The sequence below is a fragment of the Xenopus laevis genome, chromosome 3L (assembly GCF_017654675.1).
Source record: "Xenopus laevis strain J_2021 chromosome 3L, Xenopus_laevis_v10.1, whole genome shotgun sequence".
NCBI classification, from domain to species: Eukaryota; Metazoa; Chordata; class Amphibia; order Anura; family Pipidae; genus Xenopus; species Xenopus laevis.
Genome location: NC_054375.1, coordinates 3,732,431 through 3,744,683, shown reverse-complemented (window position 1 = coordinate 3,744,683; position 12,253 = coordinate 3,732,431). Strand labels below are relative to the sequence as shown.

The 12,253-nt window shown below is 42.6% G+C and overlaps 1 protein-coding gene across 1 annotated transcript in view; it reads left to right on the top strand.

Annotated features, from left to right (window-relative positions):
• Window positions 1–12,004, top strand: part of LOC108710556 (metallophosphoesterase domain-containing protein 1) — a 41,279-nt gene extending 29,275 nt beyond the window's left edge. The window contains exons 4-7 of the mRNA XM_018251682.2: window positions 445–670; window positions 7,737–7,852; window positions 8,659–8,772; window positions 10,408–12,004. Of these exons, the coding sequence (XP_018107171.1) occupies window positions 445–670; window positions 7,737–7,852; window positions 8,659–8,772; window positions 10,408–10,526 (575 nt within the window). The 3' untranslated portion in view covers window positions 10,527–12,004. The remainder of the gene's footprint in view (window positions 1–444; window positions 671–7,736; window positions 7,853–8,658; window positions 8,773–10,407) is intronic.
• The last annotated feature ends 249 nt before the right edge of the window (window positions 12,005–12,253 follow it).

Here is a 12,253-nt window from a genome sequence, read left to right as displayed (position 1 = left end):
TGCATTTTGAGCAATCTGGTAACTAGGGCCCAAATTCCCCTAGCAACCATTGATTTGAATAAGAGACTGAAATAGGAGAGGCAAGAACAATACATTGGTGGCCTTACAGATCATTCGTTTTTTTAAAAGGGGACCGCGACGCCCATTTGACAGCTGCAAAGAATCAGAAGAAAAAGACAAATAACTATAAAAACATAAAAAATGAATAATGATAACCAATTGAAAAGTTGCTTAGAATTGGTCCTTCTATAACATAATAAAAGTTACTTTAAAGGTGAACCACCCCTTTAAAGGGCCAGAGTATGATAAATCTCGAAAATCCGAGCTCCCTATTCTCCGTTTCCCTGTGTCCCGCTGAGCCAGTCTGACCCTGACTATATATGTTGACCCCCAATAACACAATAATACTGCAGGAATAACGTATTATCCCTCTGGTCCCTATAGGAAGCCTTCCGTATGAGTATAAGATTGTCATCGCCGGAAATCACGAACTGACGTTTGACCGCGAGTTCATGGCCGACCTGATTAAACAAGACTTTTATTATTTCCCTTCCGCGTCGAAGCTAAAGCCGGAGAATTATGAAAACGTCCAGTCCCTGCTAACCAACTGCATTTATCTGCAAGACTCCGAAGTTACCGTTAGGGGTTTCCGAATATACGGCTCCCCGTGGTAAGCAAACATATTTAAAAAAAAACGGAATTTTATGCCGCATCCCACACGGATGTTTTATGTGATGTATAGTGATGGGCGAATTTATTCGCCAGGCGCGAATTCGTAACCGCTGCGAAAATATGATAGCGAAAATTCACTGGCGTCAAAAAAAAATGGACGCCAGCATTTTCGTCAGCACTGTTTTGAGAATTTCGCTGGAAATTCGCAAATTTTTCTGCGAAGCGAAACGCCCCAAATTCCTCCATCGCTAGTGATGTAACAATACTTCCTGGGGTGCAACTCATTTGAGAGGCTTCATATAAATGGCACATTTTATACAAATGAATATCTCTGATTGTGTTTCCAATAGGGATGCACCGAATCCAGGATTCGGTCCGGGATTCGGCCAGGATTCGGCCTTCTTGAACAGGATTCGGATTCGGCCGGATCCTTGTGCCTGACCGAACCGAATCCGAATCTTAATTTGCATATGTAAATTAGGGGCGGGTAGGGAAATCGCGTGACTTTTCGTCACAAAAGAAGAATTTTTTCCACTCTTTCCTTTTCTGTCGCTAATTTGCATATGCAAATTAAGATTCGGATTCGGTTCGGTATTCGGCCGAATCTTTCACCAAGGATTCGGGGATTCGGCCGAATCCAAAATAGTAGATTCGGTGCATCCCTAGTTTCCAATGAATATTTTATTATGGGGTTTCGCAGCTGAAACATTCTGAGACTCATTACACTCGTTACAGAACAGCGGGTCGTTTGTCAGCCCAGTATAGACGTGTAATTCAAAGACCCAAACAATAACTCAGCGCCGGCGCCTGCAGGGTATATAAAGCGCAACCGCGAAGCTTCGAGATCTGTCACCTTAAACGATGAAAAAGAAGACTCGGATTTAGGCTGCTATTTTACAGGAATTGTCATGAAAGAATTGCTTGTCATGTCATTAACAAAACGGCACAGGAATGTTGGATGAAAACGTAGAACAGGCGAATGCACTCGTTCCTTGTGTTTGATTAAAAAGTGCTTGATCCCTTCTTATACCTATCTAATGTATCAGCCTGTACCCCTGATTCACTTCCCAGCTCTCCCTGTAACACCCCTTTCCCTCCTCTAATCTCATTGGCTCCCTCCTGTCTGCTGGGAGGAGCTACTGGTGAATAAAGCATCCGACCCTTCCTTGTACCTATCTAATGTATCAGCCTGTACCACTGATTCACTTCCCACCTCTCCCTGTAACACCCCTTTCCCTCCTCTAATCTCATTGGCTCCCTCCTGTCTGCTGGGAGGAGCTACTGGTGAATAAAGCATCCGACCCTTCCTTGTACCTATCTAATGTATCAGCCTGTACCACTGATTCACTTCCCAGCTCTCCCTGTAACACCCCTTTCCCTCCTCTAATCTCATTGGCTCCCTCCTGTCTGCTGGGAGGAGCTACTGGTGAATAAAGCATCCGACCCTTCCTTGTACCTATCTAATGTATCAGCCTGTACCACTGATTCACTTCCCACCTCTCCCTGTAACACCCCTTTCCCTCCTCTAATCTCATTGGCTCCCTCCTGTGTGCTGGGAGGAGCTACTGGTGAATAAAGCATCCGACCCTTCCTTGTACCTATCTAATGTATCAGCCTGTACCGCTGAGCACCACACGGTGCTCAGCGGTTCCAAGGATAGCTCCTCCGGCAATACTTAAGAATTAAGAAAAAGATAGCGGCACTAGTGAGGCTAAGGGCAGAGACAGACGCGACGATTCTGGGAGATTTAGTCGCCCTCCGACTAAGTGCCTCTTCTTCGGGCGACTAATCTCCATGAAAAGCCTTCCCGCTGGCTAGAATCTAAATCGCCCGCGGGATGGCACTCAAAGCGCTTCATTTCCCAAAGTCGTCCCAAGTTGTCTCACAAGGAAACTTTGGGCGACTTCGGAAAACGAAGCACTCCGAGTGCCATCCTGCCGGTTCGTATCTAAATCAATGGCGGGGTGGCACTCAGAGTGCTTCGTTAGTTCGCCCGAAAAAGAGACGATTAGTCTCCGGGCGACTAATTCTCCTCGAATCTTCGCTCTGTCTCTGCCCTAACAAGGTTCAACCCCATCTCTGTTTCCAGACCCCGAATAGTTGTGATTCATTAGCTTACACCAATTATTAATATGGCCCTGTAAATACAAATATATTAATATGTAAGGACTGTACCAGAGAAGGTGCTGCTGGGAGATATTCTTTATACCATCACAATGTTCATATCAGAACTTTATCCCTTTTGGCAAATAAAGCTGTAGCCTTTGTTTATGGATAGAAAGATACAGATAGATTGATAATGGATAGAATGATAATGGATAGAATGATAATGGATAGAATGATAATGGATAGAATGATAATGGATAGAATGATAATGGATAGAATGATAATGGATAGAATGATAATGGATAGAATGATAATGGATAGAATGATAATGGATAGAATGATAATGGATAGAATGATAATGGATAGAATGAGCAGTGACAGATAGAATCATAAACAAGCGGATTATTCCCCGATGTGCTGACCAACGGCAGGGAGATATCAGGTTATTCCGAATGTTTGGCCCTAGGGCCGAATGTGTGGTCCTAGGGCCAAATGTTCGGATTATACGAAGGAAATGGGTGCCGACGAGTCGTAGGATCGCATCAACTATCCAATGAAGTCCTTGATCACGGGAAATATCCAACCTGCCCAATCGATATCAGGCTGATTTTTTACCAGATGTCAATCAGGGAGACCCGTCGGACGCCCCCACACATGAGCAGATAAACTGCCGAATTGGTCTAAAGGACCTTTAATCTGCCCGTGTATGGCCACCTTTTAAAGGGGAACTATCGCGAAAATGAAAATTTTAATAAGCATACTGAAATTTCTAAATACAATCAATTACAAATTCTGTACCGTTTCTGAAATAATGACGTTTATCTTCACTATTCCTCTCTCAGCATCTGTTTCTCTTCATTATTTCCTCATGCAGCAGTTGGGTGTCAGATGAATGATCCAATATATCTTATAGGGAGGCTCCTTTTGCCTAGAAGATGTATTAGAGGTCACTCTATTAAACTCACCAGACATCATGTCTCTCTACATGCAGAATTTGTGCAAAAGGCAGTTATTTTGTTTGTACTGGAATCAGTTATTTGAGTGAGCTCTAATACATCTGCTAGTAAAGGACCCCCTATAAGATATATTGGATCTAACTGTCAGTGAATATCTGACACCCAACTGCTGCATGAAGAGAGAATGAAGAGAAACAGATGCTGAGAGAGGAATAGTGAAGATAAACTTGATTATTTCGGAAACGATACAGAATATTTCATTGATTGAATTTACAAAGTTTCTTATTTCAGTATGAGGAAGCTTATATTAAATTTTCATTTTCATGATAGTTCCCCTTTAACTTCAGTTTCTCCACTAGGGTGTCAGGCTGCTGTCCCAGGTCCTGAATGAGACATGGGTGCTGACCAGGGTGCTGAAATATCAGCCGTTGAAAGGGGACCTTGTGTAGCTTCACCCAGGACTTTGTACTCTAGCAGGGTTTCACCAACAGCTAGAGATCTTATCATTTAATGCAACAGAGCTGGCAGATAGAGCTGACAGATAGAGCTGGCAGATAGAGCTGGCAGATAGACAAAAGAACTACAGAAGTGCCATTCTGTTTGTAGATTCAGGGCACAGAAAAGACAGGGGCTGCAGGTTGGATATCACTGACATGGGACAAGCTTTGTAGGGAAAATTGGGGGGAAAGTTTGTCATCCTACTACAGGTATGGGACCTGTTATCCAGAATGCTCGGGACCTGGTGTTTTACGGATAAGGGATCTTTCCATAATTTGGATCTTCATCCCTTAAGTCTACTAGAAAATCCATATAAACATGAAATAAACCCAATAGGCTGCATTTGCCTCCAATAAGGATTAATTATATCTTAGTTAGGATCAAGTACGAGCTACTGTTTTATTATTACAGGTATGGGACCTGTTATCCAGAATAATGGATCTTTTCGTAATTTGGATCTTCATACCTTAAGGCTACTAGAAAATCGTATACATTTGAATTAAACCCAATAGGCTGGTTTTGCTTCCAATAAGGATTAATTATATCTTAGTTGGGATCAAGTACAGGTATGGGATCTGTTATCCAGAATACTCAGAATCTGGGGCTTTCTGGATAATGGATCTTTCTCTAATTTGGATCTCCATACCTAGAAGTTATATGTTTTTCTAGTAGACTTAAGGGTTTGTTCACCTTTAAATTAACTGTTAGTATGATGTAGAGAGGGATATTCTGAGACAATTTGCTTTTGGTTTTCATTTTTCATTTGTGGTTTTTGACTTATTTAGCTTTTTATTCAGCAGCTCTCCAGTTTGCAATTTCAGCCATCTGGTTGCTAGGGTCCAAATTCCCCTAGCAACCATGCATTGATTTGAATAAGAGACTGGAATATGAATAGGAGAGGCCTGAATAGAAAGATGAGGAATAACAATAAATGTGTAGCCTTACAGAGGATTTGTTTTTTAGATGGGGTCAGTGACCCCCGTTTGAAAGCTGGAAAGAATCAGAAGAAGAAGGCAAATAATTCAAAAACTATAACAAATGAATAAGGAAGACCAACTGAAAAGTTGCTTAGAATGAGCCATTTTATAACTCTTTCCAGCTTTCAAATGGGGGTCACCTAAACCGTAGATTCATTCTATACCGTAGATTCAGTAGTTTGAATTAATTTTCCCCCCATGAGTTTATTTTTTCTGCATTCTAATTTTCGGCTAAATGAGAAATCTGTTTCAGGGAAGAAAGATTTTCAATGGTTGCCAGGGAAACGATGGTTCTGTATGAAATGTGTTCCGATAGTTACCTGATATCATCTGGAGCAAACTCACAATCGGCAGTTAGTTGTGCAAATGCCGTTCCTCAACTTGCTCCGGCTCAAGTTACATAGAGGCCATTGTGCCCTCACAGATGAAGAATCTGAAATTGGTCAGATTAAACCCAAAATTGGTCAGCAATGGTGCCTTCATTAATGGCCAAATACATCAAGGGGTTTCCTCAATTACTAAAAATCAGAGAAATGCAGATAACACGTCAACTTCAAGGAGCATGCTCAGTGTGTCCTTGTGTTCTAGATTCATTACATGGAGAATGTGCATTATATCATTACGTTATAGATTCATTACATGGAGCATGTACATTATATCATTGTCTTCTAGATTCACATGGAGCATGTTCAGGATGTCCTCGTGTTCTAGATTCAGTATATGGATCATGTACAATATATCATTGTGTTCAAGATTAATTACATGGAGCATGTTCAGGATTTCCTCATGTTCTAGATTCAGTATATAGAGCATGTACATTATATGATTGTATTCTAGATTCATTAGATTGAACATGTTCAGTGTGTCCTTGTGTTGTAGGCTCACTAAATGGATCATGTACATTATATCATTATGGTCTAGATTATTTACATTGAACACGTTCAGGTTGTCCTCATGTTCTAGATTCATTCTTTACGCTCTAGAGTCATTACATGGAGCATGCTCATTGTATCCCTGTGTTCTAAATGCATTACATGGAGCATGCTTGATGTTTCCTTGTGTTCTAGAGTCATTAAATGGAACATGCTCATTGTATCCTTGTGTTCTAGAGCCATTACATGGAGCATGCTCATTGTATCCTTGTGTTCTAGATGCATTACATGGGGCATGCTCACTGTATCCTTGTGCTCTAGAGTCATTAAATTGATCATGCTCATTGTATCTGTGTGTTCTAGATGCATGACATGGGGCATGCTTGATGTATCCTTGTGTTCTAGAGGCATTACATGGAGCATGTTCATTGTATCATTGTGCTCTAGAGTCATTATATGGAGTATGCTCATTGTATCTTTGTGTTCTAGAGGCATTACATGGATCATGCTCATTGTATCATTGTGTTCTAGAGTCATTGTATGGAGCATGCTCATTGTATCCTTGTGTTCTAGATGCATTACATGGAGCATGCATGATGTATCCTTGTGTTCTGGAGTCATTACATGGAGCATGCTCATTGTATCCTTGTGCTCTTGAGTCATTAAATGGAGCATGCTCTTGTATCCTTGTGCTCTAGAGTCATTAAATTGATCATGCTCATTGTATCCTTGTGTTCTAGATGCATTACATGGAGCATGCATGATGTATCCTTGTGTTCTAGAGGCATTACATGGAGCATGCTCATTGTATCCTTGTGTTCTAGAGGCATTACATGGAGCATGCTCATTGTATCCTTGTGTTCTAGAGTCATTATATGGAGCATACTCATTGTATCCTTGTGTTCTAGAGTCATTATATGGAGCATGCTCATTGTATCCTTGTGTTCTAGATGCATTACATGGAGCATGCATGATGTATCCTTGTGTTCTGGAGTCATTACATGGAGCATGCTCATTGTATCCTTGTGCTCTTGAGTCATTAAATGGAGCATGCTCTTGTATCCTTGTGTTCTAGAGTAATTACATGGAGCATGCTCTTGTATCCTTGTGTTTTAGAAGCATTACATGGAGCATGTTCATTGCCAGTGGACCTCCCTTCAAGGAAAAGTAATTTATATATTGCTGCTCCGTATGGGTGATACCAGGGCGTATGTGTCAGACAGTTATAAATAAAAGAGTATCAGTCCCAAAAAAATCCATATTTTTCCTGTTTATAAATACAGTAACGTGTACAATAGACATGTAAGTCTCCTCTGTAGAACTCCCAGCGCTGTTGCGAATGGCACTTGCACTCCAACTGTCAGTCTCATCATCATCAGTAACATGAGCTTTGCACTGGGCAGGACATTATGTATTGCTATAGGCTCCTGCTCCTGCACATTCTATAGTATATCATTATACTCCTAACCACTGCACGGAACAACATACAATTGCATCCCCATTGTATTATGTTTATATGGTTCTCTCTCTATGTGCTTGTTTGTATAATGTGCTGCTATATTCTATATATTCTATATATTCTATATATTCTATATATGTGCTGCTATATTCTATATATTCTATATATTCTATATATGCTTTATCTCCATTCACAGGCAGCCTTGGTTCTACGGCTGGGGATTTAACTTGCCCCGGGGTCAGGCCCTGTTAGACAAGTGGAACCTCATACCCGATGCCACCGACATCCTCATCACCCACGGACCCCCGCTAGGTAAATAACCAGTCTCATATTCACTATATGCTGCTAAATAAAGCATGGGGGTTCCGGGCTCAGATACGAGGCCTGTGTGTTCCAGTTCTAATCCGGCAGCTGCTTTGGAAGCACATAATAAAGAATGGAGAGGCACCAATAAACATTCATTGTATAGAGCAGCTCCCATCACTCCTGTACCGAACTCAAACTCCTCTGCTTAAAGTAAACCTTAAAAATAAGTGAATGTAAAACTGATGAGGGGGCTATTCTAAGCACTTTTGCAATGTACATTCATTATTTATTTAATTTTTTATTCCAAGATATTAAGAGATACATGTACTGTTAATATGAATGAATTGTGTTACAACAGCGCCACCTGCTGGTCAGTTTCCCACCAGTCTGACCAGCAAGTAGTCAAGGAAGTTGTCAGGAGAAAGAAAGAGGCTGATGTTCTTCTGCTTAGGAATAAAATTAGAAACCTTTCTCACATCTTTCCTAAGCAGAAGAACATCAGCCTCTTTCTTTCTCCTGACAACTTCCTTGACTACTTGCTGGTCAGACTGGTGGGAAAATGACCAGCAGGTGGCGCTGTTGTTACAAAATTCATTCATATTAACAGCACATGTATCCCTTAATATCTTGGAATTAAAAATTAAATAAATAATGAATGTGAATTACAAAAGTGCTTAGAGTAGCCCCCTCATCAATTTTACATTCATTTATTTTTAAGGTTTACTTATCCTTTACCTTTTCTTGGCCAGGAGGATCTCTCTAACTGAATATAGCATGGTTGATACTCATGGGTGCCCTCATCTCGCTTTCAGGGTTCTTAGACTGGGTCCCCAAGAAACTGCAGCGAGTCGGCTGTGTGGAATTGCTCAATACAGTCCAGCGGAGGATACAGCCCCGGCTCCATGTATTTGGTCATATTCATGAAGGTAATGCCTTGTACCCGTCATAAGGTGCCCAGGGTTCTCCAAGGATTTGGTTATCCTGGTAAAAAAAGATACAATTTGCTAGGGATGCACCAAATTCAGGATTCGGTTCGGGATTTCGCCAGGATTCGGCGTTTTTTAAGCAGGATTCAGATTCGGCCGAATCCATCTGCCCGGTCGAACTGAATCCGGATCCTAATTTGCATATGTAAATTAGGTGTGAGAAGGGACATCACGTGACTTTTTGTCACATAATAAGGAAGTAAAAAATCTTTTCCCCACCTTTTCCTTTCCCACCCCTAATTTGCATATGCAAATGTTTCCCTTGTTTTGGCCAAATATGCAAATTAGGATTCGGATTCGGATTTGGTTCAGTATTTGCCCAAATCTTTCATGAAGGATTTGGGGATTTGGCCGAATCCCAAAAAGTGAATTTGGTGCATCCCTACAATTTGCAGCCAGGATTGGAGAGATATAGGGGCAAATTCACTAAGATTCGTGGTTGTGCCAGGCGTAACTTCCCCGCACTTCGCCACACTTTGCCAGGCGTAGTTTCGCCAGCGCTCCGCAAATTCACTAAAATCCGAAGTTGCGCTCAGGGGTAGCGTAAGGTTGTGAAGTTGCGCTAGCGTTGATTCGCTAAGCGAATCGAAATTACGCTAGTGATGGTTAATTTGCATATGGCGCCAAATTAAAATTTCAATGGAGGAATACGTATCAGCACTACAAATGCCTGGGAAACCTTCAAAACATCAAATAAAATTTTATTTTGCCCTACACATGTGCCCACTGTATAGTTAAGTTGCCATGAGTCAGGAAATGTAGGGGGGAAGGAGGGGAGCCCCAAAAAATTTTTCGATCTTTTTCAGCCTATCACCCATAATATAGAAAAAACGCCAGCGTTTTTTGGGACTTAGAAAAAATTTGAACTTTTTTGGAAGCAATCCCTATCTACTCTATTGCGATTCGCCTGGTCTGAGGTGGCGAAGGAAGTCTAGCGTAAAAGGTAGCGTTCAGTACAATGCGTGCATTAGTGAATTTGCGTAGTTACGTCCTTTGCGCAAATTCGCCAGGCGTAAGGGTGCGAAGTAACACTAGTGAATGTACGCCAGCGTTCGTTAGTGAATTTGCGAAGTAACGAAAATGCCCAACGCTAGCGTTAGGCGCTTCGGCGCTTAGTGAATTTGCCCCATAGACTCTCTGGGTGGTCTCGTGTTTAGGACAATGTCATTGGCTTGGGCTTATTTACACCATAGGCCTCTTTAACATCTAGGGTCACCACCTTTTCAGAAACTTTTTACCGGCCAGTGGTGGGGTCGGGAAAAAAGGGGCGGGCCATGATGCAAAAGGGGTGGAGCCAAGTCGCGCAATAGGCAGAAGACAGAAAAAAAGTAAGTTTCCAGTTGAGGGTATTACAAATTTACCGGCAACTACATTGCCAGTTAATTTGTAATACCGGCCCCGGCCTTGGCAGGTGTTTTACCCTAATAACATCCTATCTCGATGGTGGACTCCACGTGTTAGGGTCCCTGAGGACCCCGGTAAGCCCAGTCTGTTGTTAGAAACCATTGGCAAATCATGTTTAATAACTGAGCAAGGTGCTCACAAGAGCTGACAGTCTAGAGTCTTGTTTTGCAGGCTACGGAGTAATGGCGGATGGAACGACCACCTACGTGAACTCTTCCGTGTGCACTGTGAACTACCAGCCGGTAAATCCCCCCATAGTGATCGACTTACCCACCCCCAGAAACACGTGATTTCGCTGGAGCCTGTTTGATAACGTGCCTGTGTGGAGAATTCACAGGGAGGGGCATGATTGTGCCATCGTTCGAAGGCGACGCGGAGCCATTTTTATATCCGAGACGTTTGATTGATGGCTCCAAGTGAGGGAACAATACCAGCACCATCGGGGTCTGGAGAAATATTTATAAAGACTCTGCTGTTATGGGATTAATTATCTTCCCTCCCAAAAAATCTGCACCGTCTGCTTCACACAAAAGCGAAATCACTCGCCATTCTCCAGGATAACAATGGGACGCTAACGGATTCTCTTTTATTTTCTGCGATTTGAATGCGCTGCTTAGAATGGCCGTTGTGTGCATAACAAATCAGAAATCAGAATATTATCAGCATTCTGTGCCACCCTCCATGCAGATTTCAAATAAACAGGGAAATATACAACTTACTGTCCCAGCCCAGAGGTGCCGCAGCCCTATATCAGTAATGATCCAGTTGCCCCAGCAGCTCTCCATCTTGGATCTTGTTTGGTGAGTCAGTGGCACTGCACATGCTCAGTGGGATGCTGCTGAGAAGCTGAGCTTAGGGGTCGGGGGAAATCATCCAGCAGAAAGTGAAGTTTATCTGCCTTAGAAGCTGATGCGACAGGGCTGGTTATGAATCAATTCTGATGCAGGCTGCACTGGTGTCTAGATCAGGAGACAGGAGCAGACTGGAAGGATAGGACAGGACAGTGTGGGCGTAGAAAGGGAGAAGACTTGAGATCGGGAGTAGGAGACCTGGAGGATTTGATAGCAGGAAAGGAAAAGATAAGGATCAGGATAGGCGGACAAGATTCAGACAGGAGAAGGAGAGATAGGTGCAAGGTAAGGTCAAGGCAAAGTCAGGTTTGGCATGAGGAGCAGAGCAAGATTCAGAATAGCAAGGAAAGTAGGGCAGGCCAAGGTCAAGGCAAGGAAAGATCACCGTCAAAGCAGGACTTGTACAAGAGTTGGAACAGGCATATGTGCAAATCAAGGCAAGGTAAACAAGACAAGGTTCAGAGAAAGTCAGGACAAGACAGGGAAGGGTTCAGACAAGGAAAGGACACTAGAGCAGGAACCTTTAGCTAGGGATAATGCCATACTTCTAGTATAGGAACCAATGCTCGGGCAAGAAGTGTTTGGAGGGCTGGCCTTAAATAGATCAGAGTCAGCCCTGATTGGCTGACTGCAAACCAATCAGGCTGCTGCTGGGCTAGGGCTGCAAAGGCCATGTAACATATAGTCAGCAACCCTACAGCCTTGCCCAGTGGTTAAAGCATCGAGCCAGAAACCCAAGGGTCCGTGGCTTGAAACCCAGCAGAGCCTGACAGTTATATTGTATATTTTAGGGATGCACCAAATCCACTATTTGCGATTCATCCGAATCCCCCATGAAAGATTACAGTTGAATATCGAACTGAATCCTAATTTGCATCTGCAAATTAGGGGTGGGAAAGCTACAGTGGAAAAAAAATTTCACTTCCTTGTTTTCTGACGAAAAGTCACGTGATTTCCCTTCCCGGGCCCTGATTTGCGTATGCAAATTAGGATTCGGATTCAGTTCGGCCAGGCGCAAGGATTCGGCTGAATCCGAATCCTGCTGATAAAAGCCTCGCCAAATTCCGAACCGTATCCTGGATTCAGTGCATCCCTAGTATATATACTGTATATTGTGAGTGGGTCCCTAAGCTCAGTAAGTGACAGTAGCACAGAGCATGTGCAGT